Raw genomic sequence first — 23133 nt, forward strand, 5'->3', positions numbered from 1 at the left:
CAGCATCATGGAACAGCCTCATCTATATCGGGGGGTGGGACAGCAGCATAATGGAACAGCCTTATCTACAGGGGGGCACAGCTGCATCATGGAACAGCCTCATCTACAGCAGGGGGGGGGGGGGCACAGCAGCATCATGGAACAACATCAAGGGTGACATTTCCCAACTCACACACATGCCCAGTTAGACAGACATGCAGTCCTGTTCCACAGGTCCAATCGGCTGGGAGGACGACACGTCAACCACGTCTACATCTGCATTGCTTGCTGTGTGGGGTTTTAGGCTGGGTTTCTGTACAGCACTTTGTGACATCTGTTGATGTAAAAATGGCTTTAAAAATAAATGTCATTGACTTAACCAACAGGTAGCTTGCTCTAAACATGTCCAATCTGCTGAGATGAGGATACTATAATAATTAATTACATAGTATTGGAATAGCATGTTCCATTCAACCACTGCGTTGGATAATATCCCATGTAGTAATGCAGGATTAAACATGTCTCGTTTCCTCCGACTCAAATGGCTTGTTCTGATCATGTCGTGTGAGAACCAACAAACAGTCTCATTTCTGGGTTGCGTCCGTCCCAAATGACACCCTGTTCCCTATATAGGGCAATACCTTTGACCAGGTCCCATTAGGGCACTATATTAGGGAACAGGGTGCCATTTGGGACGTAGCGATTTAATTAGGTTTCGGTTTCCAAATAAAAACAAAATATCCCCAGAGTCGTAGAACAGGACACAGTGTATTTATTTTCCAGGTTACATGTCATGGCAGAGAGGCAAAATAACAAATTTATATTGTTGTTTTCAAAATGGAAGTCATCTTCAACATCAGCAGAAATGCTTTGTTCAAGTAAACTCCTTCAACATGACAGCCAGATTCCCATACCGTGAAGGGTTGGTTTCAACCTCTGTGTACAAAACATATACAGCGAGTGGACAAAACATTAAGAACACCTGCTCTTTCCACGACAGACTGACCAGGTGAATCCAGGTGAAAGCTATGATCCCTTATTGATGTCACCTGTTAAATCCACTTCAAATCAGTGTAGATGAAGGGGAGGAGACAGGTTAAAGAAGGATTTTTAAGCTTTGAGACAGATTGTGTATGTGTGCCATTCAGAGGGTGAATGGGCAAGACAATAGATTTCAGTGCCTTTGAACGGGGTATGGTAGTAGGTGCCAGGCGCACCGGTTTGTGTCAAGAACTTCAACGCTGCTGGGTTTTTCACCCTCAACAGTTTCCTGTGTGGATCAAGAATTGGTCCACCACCCAAAGGACATTAAGCCAACTGTGGGAAGCATTGGAGTCAACACGGGCCAGCATCCCTGTGGAACGCTTTCGACACCTTGTAGAATCCATGCTCCGACGAATTAAGGCTGTGCTGAGGGCAAACGGGTGCAACTCAATATTAGGAAGGTGTTCCTAATGTTTTGTACACTCAGTGTATAGTCTGGTTTAGCTACTAACAGAAACCTCAAAAACACAACCAACCGAAATGACAAAACTTGATCTTTGTGGGTTTTTTTTGCTTGAAAGTGAAATTGACAATTAAAGGTTTTCTACTGATCAAAACATAGATGAGTATTTCAATTCATGGCAACAAGTCTTAACCCTTTACACTGGTGGGAGCTGGCCTACATGGATAGGGCTACATTTAAATGTTTCTTACAGAAGAAATATGAAAACCATATGCATAAGCATGGTAGCAATTGAAAGGAAACAGTGGATATTATGGGAAAATCATTAGACCAAAGTTCACCTGACACAAGACTGGATCCAAACATTACACTCTTGATTTTATGTGCATTTTACATTTACTGTACTTTTCACAGCATTTTGTCGATAACAAAATCTGAATAAACTCTGGATACATTCAGTAACATGATAAGAATATTCATTTTAAATGTGGTGTAGGTGCAACATAAGACAAAACAATGTCAAGCGTATTGAGTGAGAGGACTAACTGGTGTCTCCAAGTGGCCACACCTCTCCAAAGTGTGCACCGTTCCTAAGCACTTTTATGACTCAAAGAAGAGTTGTTGTTTTTTTGCTCTCCCAGCTGTGAGGAACTAGAGAACACGTGTAGTTGTTTCGTTTGGAACACATCCCTGCATCCCCGCCATCACACAATTACTGTTGTTGTTTACGCAATCCAAAAACGGTCCGTTATAAATCTCAATCTGGGTCAGGTGGGCATCACTTGAAAGCTTGTTCTATCGTCATGTAGCTCAGCTGGTAGAGCACGGCGCTTGTAATGCCAAGGTAGTGGGTTCGATCCCCGGGACCACCCATACACAACAATGTATGCACGCATGACTGTAAGTCGCTTTGGATAAAAGCGTCTGCTAAATGGCTTTTTATTATTATTATTATGTCATCTTGTAACTGTACGGTCAAAACAATGATCATAAACGTTGACACAATGTGACATTAGTTTTATGATTTGGAAATGTGAAGCGCACATTTGGACTCACGGGTGTTTGGCTCGCTTGACTGACATCAAAGCGGTATTTATTATAATCCTCAACTTCTCATTTTTCAAAATACACAGTCTCCTAATTTATAGCATTTCCCTCACTCAGACAACAAAGAAATGTGCAAAAGTTGCCCAATTACCGGGAGGGATGGGGGCACCTTCTTGTGGTGTGAGGTGCTCATGATCAGAACGGCTATCAGTCCAAACCCATACAGCGCTGTGAAGAGCTCTGACGTCATGTATAGCATTTAACTGTAGTGTCACTGCGTTCCAATTTAGGCGTTTATCAGTGTCCAAATCTGCCATTTACGAGTGTAAAGGCTGCTAGAGTAATATTCAATAGAAACATTCATTTTACAATAAAAACAACTTTTATTTGCACAAAACATTTTCCAAAAAATGAAATAAAAATAAGGCTAAAAACAGTTTATCCTTTTTTAAAGAACATACTGCGATCACAACGACCCCCACTAAACAAAGAATATACTGCGATCACAACGACCCCCACTAAACAAAGAATATACTGCGATCACAACGACCCCCACTAAACAAAGAATATACTGCGATCACAACGACCCCCACTAAACAAAGAATATACTGCGATCACAACGACCCCCACTAAACAAAGAATATACTGCGATCACAACGACCCCCACTAAACAAAGAATGTACTGCGATCACAACGACCCCCACTAAACAAAGAATGTACTGCGATCACAACGACCCCCACTAAACAAAGAATGTACTGCGATCACAACGACCCCCACTAAACAAAGCTGCACATCAAATGTTGGAGTTGAAGACCATTAAGAAGAAAGGCATCAATAACCAGAAAGGTTTACAACATGGACTGACTCAGAGGCCGATCGAGATCGATAGATAGATATTGCAGTGGGGGTTGTGGCCAGTGGCTCTCAGACCTTCTGTAGGTGGGTTAAGGGCCAGTAGGTGGGTTAAGGGCCAGTAGTGCTGTGCAGCAGACGTCTAGTCCAATGTGGACCTAAAGGTCCCATGGCATTGTAACGTTATATAAACCTATGGCATTGTAATGTTATATAAATGCCATTATAACGTTGTTGATGGCATTGTAACGTTACATAGATAGAAAGCAAGTGCAATTGCTGTTGGTCAAACTAGGAGGAAAAGCAATGACAACAAAGGGAACTACAGGGAGAATGTTCTGTCTTAGCACCTCAACCAATGACCTGGGAGACTTGGCATTAGACTGAGCGACATGGTGTGGAATGAAATAAGTATGATAAATGTGGCTCGGAACACCAGAGCCAGTTACTGGAGTAGAGAGTTGTGTAGATGTTTGGCCACTTCGTAACATAGTAGATCTTATGGCCAGTGAAATGGCAGCGGAGAGAAGCCAGCATGGCAGCGGAGAGAAGCCAGCGTGGCAGCGGAGAGAAGCCAGCGTGGCAGCGGAGAGAAGCCAGCGTGGCAGCGGAGAGAAGCCAGCGTGGCAGCGGAGAGAAGCCAGCGTGGCAGCGGAGAGAAGCCAGCGTGGCAGCGGAGTGAAGCCAGCATGGCAGCGGAGAGAAGCCAGCATGGCAGCGGAGAGAAGCCAGCATGGGGCAGCGGAGAGAAGCCAGCATGGCAGCGGAGAGAAGCCAGCATGGCAGCGGAGAGAAGCCAGCATGGCAGCGGAGAGAAGCCAGCATGGGGCAGCGGAGAGAAGCCAGCATGGCAGCGGAGAGAAGCCAGCATGGCAGCGGAGAGAAGCCAGCATGGCAGCGGAGAGAAGCCAGCGTGGCAGCGGAGAGAAGCCAGCATGGGGCAGCGGAGAGAAGCCAGCATGGGGCAGCGGAGAGAAGCCAGCGTGGCAGCGGAGAGAAGCCAGCGTGGCAGCGGAGAGAAGCCAGCGTGGCAGCGGAGAGAAGCCAGCATGGCAGGAACAACGTTCTCTCTGAGCATCTCAAATAATGACCTGGGAGCTCAAGCTACTAGCAACTAGCCAGCTTCCATTGAAATGGTTCTGTAGGTAACTTAAATAAGTGTGAAACAGGTATGAAGAACCTTAGACATGACCAGCTGACCAGCGGTCTAGTTAACTATGGCCGCTGTAATGGTAGCAGAGAGAAACTAGCGTATAGATCTAGCGATAACATCTTGTGTTACTGATAATGCCTCGGTTAATAATCCTTATTCGTTCCTGTAGTTTGGGGAACTTATGTTGTTACCCTTCTCACTGATCCAACAGGTGTTGACATCTTAAAAGGGCCACACATCATTGTGAAGGTCCCAATTTAAAGTAAGATTGGGATCAGTGATCTGCATACAATTAGTATATTACTGCACACACCCCCTGTTATGTGCCTTGTTTTGATTAACTCATGTCCGTGTTCCAGGGGTCAGGGGTCGTGCATTTAAAGGAGCAGGCTCTGTTTCTTATGGCTAAGACATGGTATCGTTTTCCCCCTGACTGACTGACAGTTTCAGCTCTGGAACTAACAGAACCTGGTTTGAAATCTCTGAGATCAGAACAGGAGAAGACAAAACCAATAGATGTAACAATAGAAGAAGAGGAGGAGAGAGCAGGCCGTTAGGAGGAGAGAGAGAGAGAGCAGGCCGTTAGGAGGAGAGAGAGATAGAGAGAGCAGGCCGTTAGGAGGAGAGAGAGAGAGAGAGAGCAGGCCGTTAGGAGGAGAGAGAGAGAGAGAGAGCAGGCCGTTAGGAGGAGAGAGAGAGCAGGCCGTTAGGAGGAGAGAGAGAGAGAGAGAGCAGGCCGTTAGGAGGAGAGAGAGAGAGAGAGACCAGGCCGTTAGGAGGAGAGAGAGAGAGAGAGCAGGCCGTTAGGAGGAGAGAGAGAGCAGGCCGTTAGGAGGAAAGCGAGAGAGAGAGAGCAGGCCGTTAGGAGGAGAGAGAGAGAGAGCAGGCCGTTAGGAGGAGAGAGAGAGCAGGCCGTTAGGAGGAGAGAGAGAGAGAGAGAGCAGGCCGTTAGGAGGAGAGAGAGAGCAGGCCGTTAGGAGGAGAGAGAGAGAGAGAGACCGGCCGTTAAGAGGAGAGAGAGAGAGAGAGACCAGGCCGTTAGGAGGAGAGAGAGAGACCAGGCCGTTAGGAGGAGAGAGAGAGAGAGAGACCAGGCCGTTAGGAGGAGAGAGAGAGCGAGAGCAGGCCGTTAGGAGGAGAGAGAGAGAGAGAGAGCAGGCCGTTAGGAGGAGAGAGAGAGAGAGAGAGCAGGCCGTTAGGAGGAGAGAGAGCGAGAGAGAGCAGGCCGTTAGGAGGAGAGAGAGAGAGAGAGAGCAGGCCGTTAGGAGGAGAGAGAGCGAGAGAGAGAGCAGGCCGTTAGGAGGAGAGAGAGCGAGAGAGAGAGCAGGCCGTTAGGAGGAGAGAGAGAGAGAGAGCAGGCCGTTAGGAGGAGAGAGTGAGAGAGAGCAGGCCGTTAGGAGGAGAGAGAGAGAGAGCAGGCCGTTAGGAGGAGAGAGAGAGAGAGCAGGCCGTTAGGAGGAGAGAGAGAGAGAGCAGGCCGTTAGGAGGAGAGAGAGAGAGAGAGAGACCAGGCCGTTAGGAGGAGAGAGAGAGAGAGCAGGCCGTTAGGAGGAGAGAGAGAGAGAGCAGGCCGTTAGGAGGAGAGAGAGAGAGAGAGCAGGCCGTTAGGAGGAGAGAGAGAGAGAGCAGGCCGTTAGGAGGAGAGAGAGAGAGAGAGCAGGCCGTTAGGAGGAGAGAGAGAGAGAGCAGGCCGTTAGGAGGAGAGAGAGAGAGAGAGCAGGCCGTTAGGAGGAGAGAGAGAGAGAGCAGGCCGTTAGGAGGAGAGAGAGAGAGAGAGCAGGCCGTTAGGAGGAGAGAGAGAGAGAGAGCAGGCCGTTAGGAGGAGAGAGAGAGAGAGCAGGCCGTTAGGAGGAGACAGAGAGAGCGAGCAGGCCGTTAGGAGGAGAGAGAGAGAGAGAGAGCAGGCCGTTAGGAGGAGAGAGTGAGAGCGGTTGGTAGCCTAGTGGTTAAGAGCGTTGGGCCAGTAATTGAAAGGTCGCTGGTTTGAATCCCAGAGCCGGCGAGGTGGAACATTCTGCCGTTCTGCCTTTGAGCAAGGCAGTTAACCCCCCGATGACGTGGACGTCGATTAAGGAGCACCCAGCACCTCTCTGATTGAGGGGTTGGGTTAAATGAGGAAGACACATTTCGGTTGAATGCATTCAGTTGTGTAACTGACTAGGTATCTCTATTCTCTGTCTGACCAGATACTGCTAGTGTTGTGTCATTGCATAAGTAAGCTGATCTCATCAATGTGGGGTCTTTCTTGGTAGAGTGCTGTCACAACATCTATGACATCACCTACGATTTCCCTGATCATAGTTTTGCTTCAGATAGTTTGAAAATAAAAAATAAAAGTTCATTCACAACGTAAAGCCTTTGAAACAAACCGACAACTGTGTAGCGCGGCTTCAGCCATGAGCAATAATAAGGATTTAACCATAAAAACACCACAACACTGATTTGACTGAAGACAAAACGTCTGATTGAACAAGAGTCGCCAGAACCAAAGGGTGTGTTCTAAACAGCACCCATATAGTGCGCTGCTTTCTAATAGTAGTACACTATATAGGGAATAGGGTGCCATTTGGGATAGATAGATAGATAGATAGATAGAGAGACAGAGAGGGAGAGAGACAGAGAGAGAGAGAGACAGAGAGAGAGAGAGACAGAGAGAGAGAGAGAGACAGAGAGAGAGACAGAGACAGAGAGAGAGACAGAGACAGACAGAGAGAGAGAGAGAGAGAGAGAGAGACAGAGAGAGAGAGAGAGACAGAGAGAGAGACAGAGACAGAGACAGAGACAGAGACAGACAGAGAGAGAGAGAGAGAGAGAGAGAGACAGAGAGAGAGAGAGAGACAGAGAGAGAGACAGAGACAGAGACAGAGACAGACAGAGAGAGAGAGAGAGAGAGACAGAGACAGACAGAGAGAGAGACAGAGACAGACAGAGAGAGAGAGAGAGAGAGACAGAGACAGAGACAGAGACAGAGACAGAGACAGACAGAGAGAGAGACAGAGAGAGAGACAGAGACAGACAGAGAGAGAGACAGAGACAGACAGAGGGAGAGAGAGAGAGAGAGAGAGACAGAGACAGAGACAGAGAGAGAGAGAGAGAGAGACAGAGACAGAGACAGAGACAGAGAGAGAGAGAGAGAGAGACAGAGACAGAGACAGAGACAGAGACAGAGACAGAGACAGAGACAGAGGTTGATTCCTGACACCGTTCCTGAGCATGGTGGTCTGACTGACTGAGGGAGGTAGGGAGGGAGGGAGGTAGGGAGGGAGGGAGGGAGGGAGGGAGGGAGGGAGGGAGGGAGGTAGGGAGGGAGGGAGGGAGGGAGGGAGGGAGGTAGGGAGGGAGGTAGGGAGGGAGGGAGGGAGGGAGGGAGGGAGGGAGGGAGGTAGGGAGGGAGGGAGGGAGGGAGGGAGGGAGGTAGGGAGGGAGGGAGGGAGGGAGGGAGGGAGGGAGGGAGGGAGGGAGGGAGGGAGGGAGGTAGGGAGTATACAGGAAATGCTGAAGACAGGAGGAACCACAGCACATGGCGGAGAGGTGGAGAGAAGAGAGGAGTCCAGAGTCTGATCTGTGGAGAGGGCGAGAGGAGAAAGAGATCTGTTAAACAGAGAAAGAGATCCATCCTGTCCAGAGCTAATCTTTATTTCCTCTATACCAAAACCACTCCCCCTTTTCCGCTAGGTGCATATGCCAGCCTAATACATCAGCGTCATTGGTCGTCAGGATGAGAGCGGTGACTGGATCGGTTCGGGTCGCCTCATCCAGGCGCATGCCATTTAAAGACAGGCGAAGATGCCATGAAAAGACCCGAGTTATTTACCTTTTTATGAGATGTTTCAGCTTTAAATTTGGCGCATTATTGTTGGATAAAGTACAAACATAATTTTAACAAATGTTCATTACTTGCAAAACTCGATATTTTAGCAAGCTTGGATGCTGCAAATGCTACAAACACTAACATTACTGTGAGGTGAGACAACTTTGAAAATCTCTTAGCTAATATCTGGAATATAATAGTTAGCTAGCTAGTTTAACTTCATATTAAGCATTCAACATGATCTGATTGGTGTTAGATTGTATTCTATGAATATCTTTGTCAGGATTAGTGTTATTAGTGTTATTAGTTGTAATGTTATGGAGAAAGATTGACCAAAGTTGTTTGATTAAAACGTACCACAAGTTGGCACAAGGAATGTTTGTTTAGACAGGAGTATATAAGAGAGGCTGGGTCCACCATTAGAGAGGCTGGGTCCACCATTAGAGGCTGGGTCCACCATTAGAGAGGCTGGGTCCACCATTAGAGAGGCTGGGTCCACCATTAGAGAGGCTGGGTCCACCATTAGAGAGGCTGGGTCCACCATTAGAGAGGCTGGGTCCACCATTAGAGAGGCTGGGTCCACCATTAGAGGCTGGGTCCACCATTAGAGAGGCTGGGTCCACCATTAGAGAGGCTGGGTCCACCATTAGAGAAGGTGGGTCCACCATTAGGCCGGCTGGGTCCATCATTAGAGAGGTGGGTCCACCATTAGAGAGGCTGGGTCCACCATTAGAGAGGCTGGGTCCACCATTAGGCCGGCTGGGTCCACCATTAGGCCGGCTGGGTCCACCATTAGGCCGGCTGGGTCAACCATTAGAGAGGCTGGGTCCACCATTAGGCCGGCTGGGTCCACCATTAGGCCGGCTGGGTCCACCATTAGGCCGGCTGGGTCCACCATTAGGCCGGCTGGGTCCACCATTAGAGAGGCTGGGTCCACCATTAGAGAGAGTGGGTCCACCATTAGAGAGGCTGGGTCCACCATTAGAGAGGCTGGGCCCACCATTAGAGAGGCTGGGTCCACCATTAGAGAGGCTGGGTCCACCATTAGAGAGGCTGGGTCCACCATTAGAGTGGCTGGGTCCACCATTAGGCCGGCTGGGTCCACCATTAGGCCGGCTGGGTCCACCATTAGAGAGGCTGGGTCCACCATTAGAGAGGCTGGGTCCACCATTAGAGAGGCTGGGTCCACCATTAGAGAGGCTGGGTCCACCATTAGAGAGGCTGTTTTCAAACTACTTCTAGAATTGTGCAAAGGTGGAAACATCTAGTCTGTGACACTCAGAGAACGATAGAGGCCTCTAGTGGCCAAAAGCCTGTATTAGCATGGGAAGCACCATTGAGGACTTTCACCATTTAGAAGTAGTCTACTGGGTGAGACTTCCTATTGGTTAAGGAAGGATCACATGATTCCATCCAGGTCATCAGGAGGGATCAGCCAATTCATTATACTGGTGAGCAAACATTCCGTAACTGCAGGTGGCAGTAAATCTTAGCTTTATACCTGTTCAAACAGCACCCTCCAGGTGGCAGTAAATCTTAGCTTTATACTAGTTCAAACAGCACCCTCCAAGTGGCAGTAAATCTTAGCTTTATACTTGTTCAAACAGCACCCTCCAGGTGGCAGTAAATCTTAGCTTTATACTTGTTCAAACAGCACCCTCCAGGTGGCAGTAAATCTTAGCTTTATACCTGTTCAAACAGCACCCACCAGGTGGCAGTATGCACCCTTTCAGTTTGTTTGCCAACTCAAAGAAGTAGTAGAAGAAGAAAATGGACTACCTCAAAATGGAGACGGCCTCAATGGCGCTACCCATGATCTCACAGACGCCATAATGGGAACAATACAGGGATGTTTTCTCTATGGTGACACTCCCCTTGTGACCTATGTTCCCCACTGCATCCACACCACACCTAGAAAAAAAAAAGAGATCTGCCTTATAGATTCCACAGGGAACATGGATGGCTGTAGTTTCCTCAAGACTGGCTCCCCCTTTTCAAGAAAGAGGTCTGACAAGCACAGACCACAGTAAGAAGGACCAAGTTTGCTCTGCGTGTTCCACCTACCTACTCAAAGATGGGTGGAGATTGTGGAACTAAATGTATATTCTAAAGGGAAAGGACGTCACATGATCGTTTCTTTACCCTCCGTCCTTCTACCAACACCAGGCTGTTGTGGTGTGGACCTAGGGGTGTTTTCAGCAACACCAGGCTGTTGTGGTGTGGACCTAGGGGTGTTTTCAGCAACACCAGAAATGCGAGCCAAGCTTCTAAAAATCACATCAGGAGGTAAGACAGACATATTAACATTCTGCCATTGATTATCTCATGTTTGATTAGCAGATGGCTCCATCATAACCAGCACAGTACCTTCGGAAAGTATTCACACCCCTTGACTTATTCCACATTTTGCCTGAATTCTAAATTTATTAAATAGATTGTCATTATGGGGTATTGTGTGTAGATGGGTGAGGGGAAAACAAATTATTAAAAAAAATATTTAACCTTTATTTAACTAGGCAAGTCAGTTAAGAACAAATTCTTATTTACAATGACGGCCTACACCGGCCAAACCCGGACGACGCTGGGCCAATTGTGCGCCGCCCTGTGGGACTCCCAATCACACCCCTGAGTCAATACTTTGTAGAAGCACCTTTGGCAGCGATTACAGTTGTGAGTCTTTCTGGGTAAGTCTCTAAGAGCTTTCCACACCTGGATTGTGAAACTTTTGCCCATTATTCTTTTCAAAAATCTTCAATCTCTGTCAAATTGTATGTTGATCATTGCTAGACAACCATTTTCAAGTCTTGCCATAGATTTTCAAGTAGATTTAAGTCAAAACTGTAACTCGGCCACTCAGGAACATTCACTGTCTTCTTGGTAAGCAACTCCAGTGTAGATTTGGCCTTGCATTTTAGGTTATTGTCCTGCTGAAAGGTGAATTCATCTCCCAGTGTCTGGTGGAAAGCAGACTGAACCAGGTTTTCCTCTAGGATTTTGCCTGTGCTTACCTCCATTCCGTTAATTTTTTTTTTATCCTGAAAAACTCCCCAGTCCTTTACGATTACAAGCATACCCAGAACATGATGCAGCCACCACTATGCTTGAAAATATGGAGAGGGGTACTCAGTAACGTGTTGTATTGGATTTGCCCCAAACATAACACTTTGTATTCAGGACAAAAAGTGAATTGCTTTGCTAATTTTTTGCAGTATTACTTTAGTGTTGCAAACAGGATGCATGTTATGGAATACTTTTATTCTACCAATAGGTTCACTTTTTTTTTTAGGTGTTAGATCAGCTTTAATATTGCAGATAGATTGTAACTTCCATCAATGTAATTGTCTGCATCACTTCCAATCCCCAATATATTTTTTCCCCAGCATATACATACAGTGGTGGAAAAAAGTATTTAGTCAGCCACCAATTGTGCAAGTTCTCCCACTTAAAAAGATGAGAGAGGCCTGTAATTTTCATCATAGGTACACATCAACTATGACATACAAATTGAGAAAAACAAATCCAGAAAATCACATTGTAGGATTTTTTATGAATTTATTTGCAAATTATGGTGGAAAATAAGTATTTGGTCAATAACAAAAGTTTCTCAATACTTTGTTATATACCCTTTGTTGGCAATGACACAGGTCAAACGTTTTCTGTAAGTCTTCACAAGGTTTTCACACACTGTTGAAAATGGGTCGTGGATGGGTATTCCAGCATGACAATGACCCAAAACACACGGCCAAGGCAACAAAGGAGTGGCTCAAGAAGAAGCACATTAAGGTCCTGGAGTGGCCTAGCCAGTCTCCAGACCTTAATCCCATAGAAAATCTATGGAGGGAGCTGAAGGTTCGAGTTGCCAAACGTCAGCCTCGAAACCTTAATGACTTGGAGAAGATCTGCAAAGAGGAGTGGAACAAAATCCCTCCTGAGATGTGTGCAAACCTGGTGGCCAACTACAATAAACGTCTGACCTCTGTGATTGCCAACAAGGGTTTTGCCACCAAGTACTAAGTTAAATTTTGCAGAGGGTCAAATACTTATTTCTCTCATTAAAATGCAAATCAATTTATAACATTTTTGACATGCGTTTTTCTAGATTTTTTTGTTGTTATTCTGTCTCTCACTGTTCAAATAATCCTACCATTAAAATTATAGACTGATCATGTCTTTGTCAGTGGGCAAACGTACAGAATCAGCAGGGGATCAAATACTTTTTTCCCTCACTGTAGATACTTTTGTACCGGTTTCCTCCAGCATCTTCAGGAAAGGGCCTTCTCCAAACTGTTGCCACAACCATGAAACCATGAAAAACAGCCCCAGATATAGATACCTTTGTACCCGTTTCCTCCAGCATCTTCACAAGGTCCTTTGCTGTTGTTCTAGGATTGATTTGCGCTTTTCGCACCAAAGTACGTTCATCTCTCGGAGACAGAACGCGTCTCCTTCCTGAGCGGTATGACGGCTGCGTGGTCCCATGGTGTTTATACTTGCGTACTATTGTTTGTACAGATGAACGTGGTACCTTCAGGCGTTTGGAAATTGCTCCCAAGGATGAACCAGACTTGTGAAGGTCTTGGCTGATTTCTTTTGATTTTCCCATGATGTCACGCAAAGAGGCACTGAGTTTGTAGGTAGGCCTTGAAATACATCCACAGATACACCTCCAATTGACTCAAATGATGTCAATTAGCCTATCAGAAGCTTCTAAAGCCATGACATCATTTTCTGGAATTTTCCAAGCTGTTTAAAGGCACAGTAAAACTTCTGACCCACTGGAATTGTGATATAGTGAATTAAGTGAAATGATCTGTCTGTAAACAATTGTTGGAAAAATTACGTGTCATGCACAAAGTAAATGTCCTAACCGACTTGCTAAAACTATAGTTTGTTAACAAGAAATTTGTGTAGTGGTTGAAAAACGGGTTTTAATGACTCCAACCTAAGTGTATGTAAACTTCCGACTTCAACTATATATATATATATATATATATATATATATATATATATATATATATATATATATATATATATATATATATATATATACACACACACACATATACACACACAGTGGTTTGAGAAAGTATTCACCCCCTTGGCATTTTTCCTATTTTGTTGCCTTACAACCTGGAATTAAAATGGATTTTTGGGGGATTTGTATCATTTGATTTACACAACATGCCTACCATTTTGAAGATGCAAAATATTTTTATTGTGAAACAAACAAGAAATAAGACAAAAAAACAGAAAACTTGAGCGTTAACCCCAAAGTCAATACTTTGTAGAGCCACCTTTTGCAGCAATTACAGCTGCAAGTCTCTTGGGGTATGTCTCTATAAGCTTGGCACATCTAGCCACTGGGATTTTTGCCCATTCTTCAAGGCAAAACTGCTCCAGCTCCTTCAAGTTGGATGGGTTCCGCTGGTGTACAGCAATCTTTAAGTCATACCACAGATTCTCAATTGGATTGAGGTCTGGGCTTTGACTAGGCCATTCCAAGATATTTAAATGTTTCCCCTAAACCACTCAAGTATTGCTTTAGCAGTATGCTTAGGGTCATTGTCCTGCTGGAAGGTGAACCTCCATCCCAGCCTCAAATCTCTGGAAGACTGAAACAGGTTTCCCTCAATAATTTCCCTGTATTTAGCTCCATCCATCATTCCTTCAATTCTGACCAGTTTCCCAGTCCCTGCCGATGGAAAACATCCCCACAGCATGATGCTGCCACCACCATGCTTCACTGTAGGGATGGTGTTCTCGGGGTGATGAGAGGTGTTGGGTTTGCGCCAGACATAGCATTTTCCTTGATGGCCAAAAAGCTCAATTTTAGTCTCATCTGACCAGAGTACCTTCTTCCATATGTTTGGGGAGTCTCCCACACGTGTTTGCTTATTTCTTTCTTTAAGCAATGGCTTTTTTCTGGCCACTCTTCCGTAAAGCCCAGCTCTGTAGAGTGTACGACTTAAAGTGGTCCTATGGACAGATACTCCAATCTCCACTGTGGAGCTTTACAGCTCCTTCAGCGTTATTTACATTTTTACATTTTAGCAGACGCTCTTATCCAGAGCGACTTACAGTTAGTGGGTGCATACATTTTTTCATACTGGCCCCCCGTGGGAAACGAACCCACAACCCTGGCGTTGCAAGCGCCATGCTCTACCAACTGAGCTACACGGGGGTTATCTTTGGTCTCTTTGTTGCCTCTCTGATTAATGCCCTCCTTGCCTGGTCCGTGAGTTTTGGTGGGCGGCCCTCTCTTGGCAGGTTTGTTGTGGTGCCATATTCTTTCCATTTTTTTATGATGATTTAATGGTGCTCAGTGGGATGTTCAAAGTTTCTAATATTTTTTTTATAACCCACCCTGATCTGTACTTCTCCACAACTTTGTCCCTGACCTGTTTGGAGAGCTCCTTGGTCTTCATGGTGCCGCTTGCTTGGTGGTGCCCCTTGCTTAGTGGTGTCGCAGACTCTGAGGCCTTTCATATATATACTGAGATCATGTGACAGATCATGTGACACTTAGATTGCACACAGGTGGATTTTATTTAACTAATTATGTGATTCTGAAGGTAATTGGTTGCACCAGATCTTATTTAGGGGCTTCATAGCAAAGGGGGTGAATACATATGCACTCACCACCTTTCCGTTATTTATTTTTTAGAATTTTTTGAAACAAGTGTTTGTTTTTCATTTCACTTCACCAATTTGGACTATTTTGTGTATGTCCATTAGATTTTTATTTAGATTTCATGTATTTCAATTACAGGTTGTAATGCAACAAAATAGGAAAAAGGCCAAGGGGGATGGATACTTTTGCAAGGCACTGTAGGTCATGGATGGAAGCGCCGCCTGGTATAGAGGTCCTGGATGGCAGGAAGCTTGGCCCCAGTGATGTACTGGGCTGTACGCACTACCCTCTGTTGCGCCTTACGGTCGGATGCCGAGCAGCTGCCATACCAGGCGGTGATGCAACCGGTCAGGATGCTCTCGACAGGGCAGCTGTATAACTTTTTGAGGATCTGGGGACCCATGACATATCTTTTCAGTCTCCTGAGGGGTGATACTCTGGTGCAGAGGCACTCTACTCCATCACTACAAAACCCCGGCAGTAGTTCACGTACACCTCGCTTTTCTTCCATCATATAGCTTTCCTATCCTCTCAGATCAGATCGGGGAGATCGGGTCTAGGCCTAGGTGTTGATTAGGGATTCAGGGCGTCTGTGTTCTCCCCTTCTCTCATTACAGGTGATGTACTGCACTTGTCTGGGGGAAGAAGATTGGGTGCGCATGTTTGGGACGACCGATTGGGTGCGCGTGTTTGGGACGACCGATTGGGTGCGCGTGTTTGGGACGACCGATTGGGTGCGCGTGTTTGGGACGACCGATTGGGTGCGCGTGTTTGGGACGACCGATTGGGTGCGCATGTTTGGGACGACCGATTCTCGCCCGTGTGGGTAGAATGTACACTATTTCATCAGTTTGCACCCAGCGGTATACACTGGAGGATCTGCTCACAAACGACAGCCATGCCAACTATGGAGGGGTGGCGTTAAACAGGTTATCTTGCTGTCTGTCATTAGTTAGAAAAACTATTATCGCTTTAGTTACTGATGAGCTCCTGACTCTACATCAATCCCAAATGGACCCCTGGACCCTCCCAAATGGACCCCTGGACCCTCCCAAATGGACCCCTAGACCCTCCCAAATGGACCCCTGGACCCTCCCAAATGGACCCCTAGACCCTCCCAAATGGACCCCTGGACCCTCCCAAATGGACCCCTGGACCCTCCCAAATGGACCCCTGGATCCTCCCAAATGGACCCCTAGACCCTCCCAAATGGACCCCTGGACCCTCCCATATGGACCCCTGGACCCTCCCATATGGACTCCTGGACCCTCCCAAATGGACCCCTGGACCCTCCCAAATGGACCCCTAGACCCTCCCAAATGGACCCCTAGACCCTCCCAAATGGACCCCTAGACCCTCCCAAATGGACCCCTGGACCCTCCCAAATGGACCCCTGGACCCTCCCAAATGGACCCCTGGACCCTCCGCATTTGTGGAGATCTGAGATTATTAGACAGGTGCTAAGAGAATTGTGAATAAAGTCTACATTCTTGCGTCATGTCTGATCCAGAGTACAGTCAAAGCTGGCTTCCAGAACGCCCAGGCAGACATGCCTCTTGTTGCTTTAACTGTAGAGTGGGTTGGGATTTTAAAAGCGCTGTAAATAATGATTTCATGATCCCCTACCAGTCTAATATTTGTTCTGTTGTTTTTACTGTAGAGTGAGTTGGGATTTGAATATGCTGTTTGTACCTGTGTGTATCGGTTAGGACCTGCAGACTGTTTTGAAGCGTGCCGTCTCTTCAAAGATCAGCTCCTTCAGGGTCTCTTTGGGTAGATCATCCAGCTCCATGTCAAACTTGAAGGGAGCCTCTGCTACAGGCTAAGAGAGAGAGAGACAGGAGGTTAGAGTCTCTGCTACAGGCTAAGAGAGAGAGAGAGGAGGTTAGTCTCTGCTACAGGCTAAGAGAGAGAGAGAGGAGGTTAGTCTCTGCTACAGGCTAAGAGAGAGAGAGACAGGAGGTTAGAGTCTCTGCTACAGGCTAACAGAGAGAGAGACAGGAGGTTAGAGTCTCTGCTACAGGCTAAGAGAGAGAGAGAGACAGGAGGTTAGAGTATCTGCTACAGGCTAAGAGAGAGAGAGAGACAGGATGTTAGAGTCTCTGCTACAGGCTAACAGAGAGAGAGACAGGATGTTAGAGTCTCTGCTACAGGCTAACAGAGAGAGAGAGACAGGAGGTTAGAGTCTCTGCTACAGGCTAACAGAGAGAGAGAGACAGGAGGTTAGAGTCTCTGCTACAGGCTAAGAGAGAGAGAGAGACAGGAGGTTAGAGTCTCTGCTACAGGCTAACAGAGAGAGAGACAGGAGGTTAGAGTCTCTGCTACAGGCTAAGAGAGAGACAGGAGGTTAGAGTCTCTGCTACAGGCTAAGAGAGAGACAGGAGGTTAGAGTCTCTGCTACAGGCTAAGAGAGAGAGAGAGAGACAGGAGGTTAGAGTCTCTGCTACAGGCTAAGAGAGAGAGAGAGAGACAGGAGGTTAGAGTCTCTGCTACAGGCTAAGAGAGAGAGAGAGACAGGAGGTTAGAGTCTCTGCTACAGGCTAACAGAGAGAGACAGGAGGTTAGAGTCTCTGCTACAGGCTAAGAGAGAGACAGGAGGTTAGAGTCTCTGCTACAGGCTAAGAGAGAGAGACAGGAGGTTAGAGTCTCTGCTACAGGCTAAGAGAGAGAGAGAGAGACAGGAGGTTAGAGTCTCTGCTACAGGCTAGGAGAGAGACAGGAGGTTAGAGTCTCTGCTACAGGCTAAGAGAGAGAGACAGGAGGTTAGAGTCTCTGCTACAGGCTAAGAGAGAGAGACAGGAGGTTAGAGTCTCTGCTACAGGCTAAGAGAGAGACAGGAGGTTAGAGTCTCTCTGCTACAGGCTAAGAGAGAGACAGGAGGTTAGAGTCTCTGCTACAGGGTTAGAGTCTCTCTGCTACAGGGTTAGAGTCTCTGCTACAGGGTTAGAGTCTCTCTGCTACAGGGTTAGAGTCTCTGCTACAGGGTTAGAGTCTCTCTGCTACAGGGTTAGAGTCTCTCTGCTACAGGGTTAGAGTCTCTGCTACAGGGTTAGAGTCGCTGCTACAGGGTTAGAGTCTCGCTGCTACAGGGTTAGAGTCTCTCTGCTACAGGGTTAGAGTCTCTGCTACAGGGTTAGAGTCTCTCTGCTACAGGGTTAGAGTCTCTGCTACAGGGTTAGAGTCTCTGCTACAGGGTTAGAGTCTCTCTGCTACAGGGTTAGAGTCTCTCTGCTACAGGGTTAGAGTCTCTGCTACAGGGTTAGAGTCTCTGCTACAGGGTTAGAGTCTCTCTGCTACAGGGTTAGAGTCTCTGCTACAGGGTTAGAGTCTCTCTGCTACAGGGTTAGAGTCTCTCTGCTACAGGGTTAGAGTCTCTCTGCTACAGGGTTAGAGTCTCTGCTACAGGGTTAGAGTCTCTCTGCTACAGGGTTAGAGTCTCTCTGCTACAGGGTTAGAGTCTCTCTGCTACAGGGTTAGAGTCTCTCTGCTACAGGGTTAGAGTCTCTGCTACAGGGTTAGAGTCTCTGCTACAGGGTTAGAGTCTCTCTGCTACAGGGTTAGAGTCTCTGCTACAGGGTTAGAGTCTCTCTGCTACAGGGTTAGAGTCTCTGCTACAGGGTTAGAGTCTCTGCTACAGGGTTAGAGTCTCTGCTACAGGGTTAGAGTCTCTCTGCTACAGGGTTAGAGTCTCTGCTACAGGGTTAGGGGTTAGAGCAGGAGATGGAGATTACTGAATTAATACAACAGGAGAGACTAGTTAGTTACATATCATCGTTGGTCAAGGACATTTGGGACATTCCTAAAATCTAATCCAATTACATTTTTGATCGACTACTGATTTCTGACAAATACCCCATCTGTAGGGTCATAGACTGCTCCAGGTAAGAGTTAATCAGGGTTAGGGTCAGGGTTCATTACCTCATCTGTAGGGTCGTAGTACTGCTCCAGGTAAGGGTGAGCCAGAGCCGCCTCCACCGCGATCCTCGTGTTGGGGTTAAAGGTCAACATCTTGTCCAGCAGGTCCAGAGCTTTGGGGTCGGCGTTGGGGAAGAGGCGGTTCCAGGGGACCTTGCAGCGCTGCGGGAGAGACAGCAGGTAGTTCCTGGCCTTGATGTTGATGATGCAGTTCAGATCCTCCTGGGAGGGAGACCCTAGGATACCTGGAGGGGAGGGAGTCAGAGAGAGGGAGACAGAAATATAAATAGTGTTGTGATAACCATCTAACCGCCTTAACCGGTAAACCACAACAGAGAGGGGAGACATGGGGAAGATGAGGAGAGGGAGAGATATGGGAGGGGGAGATATGGGAGATATGGGAGGGGGAGATGGGGAGATGGGGACTCTTCAAAGGCGAAGTTTGGGGGGGGGGGGGGGGGGGGGTGAGGACAGAGGACAGATGAGTGCCTACCAGACGAGCTAAATGCCTTTTATGCCTCGAGGCAAGCAACACTGAAGCATGCATGAGAGCACCAGCTGTTCCGGACGACTGTGTGATCACGCTCGTAGCCGATGTGAGCAAGACCTTTAAAACAGGTCAACATTCACAAGGCCGCAGGGCCAGATGGATTTCTATTTGTATTTATTATGGATCCCCATTAGCTGCTGCTATGGGGTCCAGCAAAATGAAGGCAGTTATACATTTAAAAAACATCACAATACATTCATAACAGATTTCACAACATATTAAGTGTGCCCCCTCAGGCCTCTACTCCCACATACAGTGAGCTCCATAATTCATTGGACAGTGACCATTTTTTTGTTATTTTGGTTCTGTACTCTAGCACTTTGAGTTTGAAAGTATACAATGACAATGAGGGTGAAGTGCAGACTGTCAGCTTTAATTTGAGGGTATTTTCATACATATCGGATGAACCGTTTAGAAATGACAGCACCTTTTGTACATGGTCCCCCCATTTTAAGGTACTACAAGTATTTGTTCAATTGGCTTCACAGATGTGTGTCGTTAGGCAGGTGTATTCATTTGTGTCGTTAGTGAATGAAGGAGAGCTGTTGATGAATAGTATTGATTCTAGACTTTGCTATTGCCCTTTGGAGGTTGTTGCTGGGGTGTGACATCTTTGTCTCATCTGTCCACAATACTTTTTTTCCCAGAACTCTTGGGGCTCTTTTAGGTGCTTTTTTAGCAAACTGTAATCTCGGCTTTCTGTTCTTCAGGCTTATCAGTGGTTTGCATCTTGTAGTGTACCCTCTGTAGTCCTGCTGGTGTAGTCTTCTACGTATGGTAGACTTTGACACATCTACACCTGCATCCAGGAGAGTGTTTTTGATCTGTTGGGCTGTTATCAGGGGGGGTTTTCCTTCACCATAGAGAGTATTCTCCGGTCATCCACTACAGTGGTCTTCCTCCGTCTACCAGGTCTTTTGACATACAGTGGGGAGAACAAGTATTTGATACACAGCCGATTTTGCAGGTTTTCCTACTTACAAACCATGTAGAGGTCTGTAATTTTTATCATAGGTACACTTCAACTGTGAGAGACGGAATCTAAAATCCAGAAAATCACATTGTATGATTTTTAAGTAATTAATTTGCATTTTATTGCATGACATAAGTATTTGATACATCAGAAAAGCAGAACTTAATATTTGGTACAGAAACCTTTGTTTGCAATTACAGAGATCATACGTTTCCTGTAGGTCTTGACCAGGTTTGCACACACTGCAGCAGGGATTTTGGCCCACTCCTCCATACAGACCTTCTCCAGATCCTTCAGGTTTCGGGGCTGTCGCTGGGCAATACGGACTTTCAGCTCCCTCCAAAGATTTTCTATTGGGTTCAGGTCTGGAGACTGGCTAGACCACTCCAGGACCTTGAGATGCTTCTTACGGAGCCACTCCTTAGTTGCCCTGGCTGTGCGTTTCGGGTCGTTGTCATGCTGGAAGACCCAGCCACGACCCATCTTCAATGCTCTTACTGAGGGAAGGTTGTTGGCCAAGATCTCGCGATACATGGCGCCATCCAACCTCCCCTCAATACGGTGCAGTCGTCCTGTCCCCTTTGCAGAAAAGCATCCCCAAAGAATGATGTTTCCACCTCCATGCTTCACGGTTGGGATGGTGTTCTTGGGGTTGTACTCATCCTTCTTCTTCCTCCAAACACGGCGAGTGGAGTTTAGACCAAAAAGCTCTATTTTGTCTCATCAGACCACATGACCTTCTCCCATTCCTCCTCTGGATCATCCAGATGGTCATTGGCAAACTTCAGACGGGCCTGGACATGCGCTGGCTTGAGCAGGGGGACCTTGCGTGCGCTGCAGGATTTTAATCCATGACGGCGTAGTGTGTTACTAATAGTTTCTTTGAGACTGTGGTCCCAGCTCTCTTCAGGTCATTGACCAGGTCCTGCCGTGTAGTTCTGGGCTGATCCCTCACCTTCCACATGATCATTGATGCCCCACGAGGTGAGATCTTGCATGGAGCCCCAGACCGAGGGTGATTGACCGTCATCTTGAACTTCTTCCATTTTCTAATAATTGCGCCAACAGTTGTTGCCTTCTCACCAAGCTGCTGATAAGCAGCTGATAACCTGCCTAAATGACTACCGCCCCGTAGCACTCACGTCGGTAGCCATGAAGTGCTTTGAAAGGCTGGTCATGGCTCACATCAACACCATCATCCTGTAAACCCTAGACCCACTCCAATTCACATACCGCCCCAACAGATCCACAGATGATGCAATCTCAATCGCACTCCACACTGCCCTTTCCCACCTGGACAAAAGGAACACCTATGTGAGAAAGCTGTTCATTGACTACAGCTCAGCGTTCAACACCATAGTGCCCACAAAGCTCATCACAAAGCTAAGAATCCTGGGACTAAACACCTCCCTCTGCAACTGGATCCTGGACTTCCTGACGGGCCACCCCCAGGTGGTAAGGGTAGGTAACAACACATCTGCCACACTGATCCTCAACACGGGGGCCCCCTCAGAGGTGCGTGCTCAGTCCCCTCCTGTACTCCCTGTTCACCCATGACTGCATGGCCAAGCACGACTCCAACACCATCATTAAGTTTGCTGATGACACAACGGTGGTAGGCCTGATCACCGACAACGATGAGACAGCCTATAGGGAGGAGGTCAGAGACCTGGCAGTGTGGTGCCAGGATAACAACCTCTCCTTCAATGTGACCAAGACAAAGGAGATTATCATGGACTGGGGCTGTAGTGTAGCGGGTCGAGAGTTTGAAGTTCCTTGGTGTCCACATCACCAACAAACTATCATGGTCCAAACACACCAAGACAGTCGTGAAGAGGGAACGACAACACCTTTTCCCCCTCAGGAGACTGAAAAGATTTGGCATGGGTCCCCAGATCCTCAAAAAGTTATACAGCTGCACCGTCGAGAGCATCCTGACCGGTTGCATCACCGAATGGTATGGCAACTGCTCGGCATTCAACCTTAAGGCGCTACAGAGGGTAGTGCGTACAGCCCAGTACATCACTGGGGACAAGCTTCCTGCCATCCAGGACCTCTATACCAGGCGGTGTCAGAGGAGGGCCCTAAAAATTGTCAAAGACTCCAGCCACCCTAGTCATAGACTGTTCTCTCTGCTACCGCACGGCAAGCGGTACCGGAGCACCAAGTCTAGGTCCAAAAGGCTCATTAACAGCCCCCCCCCACTTTACCCCTACCTACATGTACATATTACCTCGACTAACCAGTACCCCCGCACATTGACTCGGTACCGGTACCCCCTGTATATAGCCTCATTATTGTTATATTATTGTTACTTTAGTTTATTTAGTAAATATTTTCTTAACTCTATTTCTTAAACTGCATTGTTGGTTAAGGGCTTGTAAGTAAGCATTTCACGGTAAGGTCTACACCTGTTGTATTCGGCGCATGTGACAAATAACATTAGATTTAGATTTGATTGGGGAGAGATGAGATGGGGGAGAGAGGTGGCAGAGATATGGGGGAGAGAGATGGCAGCGATATGGGGGGGAGAGAGGTGGCAGCGATTTGGGGGGGGGGTGGCAGAGACATGGGGGGGAGAGAGGTGGCAGAGATATGGGGGGGAGAGAGGTGGCAGAGATATGGGGTAGAGAGAGGTGGAGATATGGGGGGAGAGAGGTGGTGATATGGGGGGAGAGAGGTGGAGATATGGGGGGAGAGAGGTGGCAATATGGGGGGGAGAAAGGTGGTGATATGGGGGGAGAGAGGTGGAGAGGTGGTGATATGGGGGGAGA

General features: G+C 47.2%; 1 protein-coding gene across 1 annotated transcript in view; it reads right to left on the reverse strand.

The window, feature by feature from the left end:
- Positions 1–7952: 7952 nt before the first annotated feature.
- LOC311144251 (mitogen-activated protein kinase 1-like) overlaps positions 7953–23133 on the reverse strand; it is a 48563-nt gene continuing 33382 nt past the window's right edge. The window contains exons 6-8 of the mRNA XM_084180261.1: positions 18840–19081; positions 16614–16743; positions 7953–8041 (exon numbers count right to left, since the gene is read on the reverse strand). Of these exons, the coding sequence (XP_084036387.1) occupies positions 16627–16743; positions 18840–19081 (359 nt within the window). The 3' untranslated portion in view covers positions 7953–8041; positions 16614–16626. The remainder of the gene's footprint in view (positions 8042–16613; positions 16744–18839; positions 19082–23133) is intronic.

Source organism: Coregonus lavaretus (assembly GCF_964263955.1).
Source record: "Coregonus lavaretus genome assembly, chromosome: 17".
NCBI lineage: Eukaryota > Metazoa > Chordata > Actinopteri > Salmoniformes > Salmonidae > Coregonus > Coregonus lavaretus.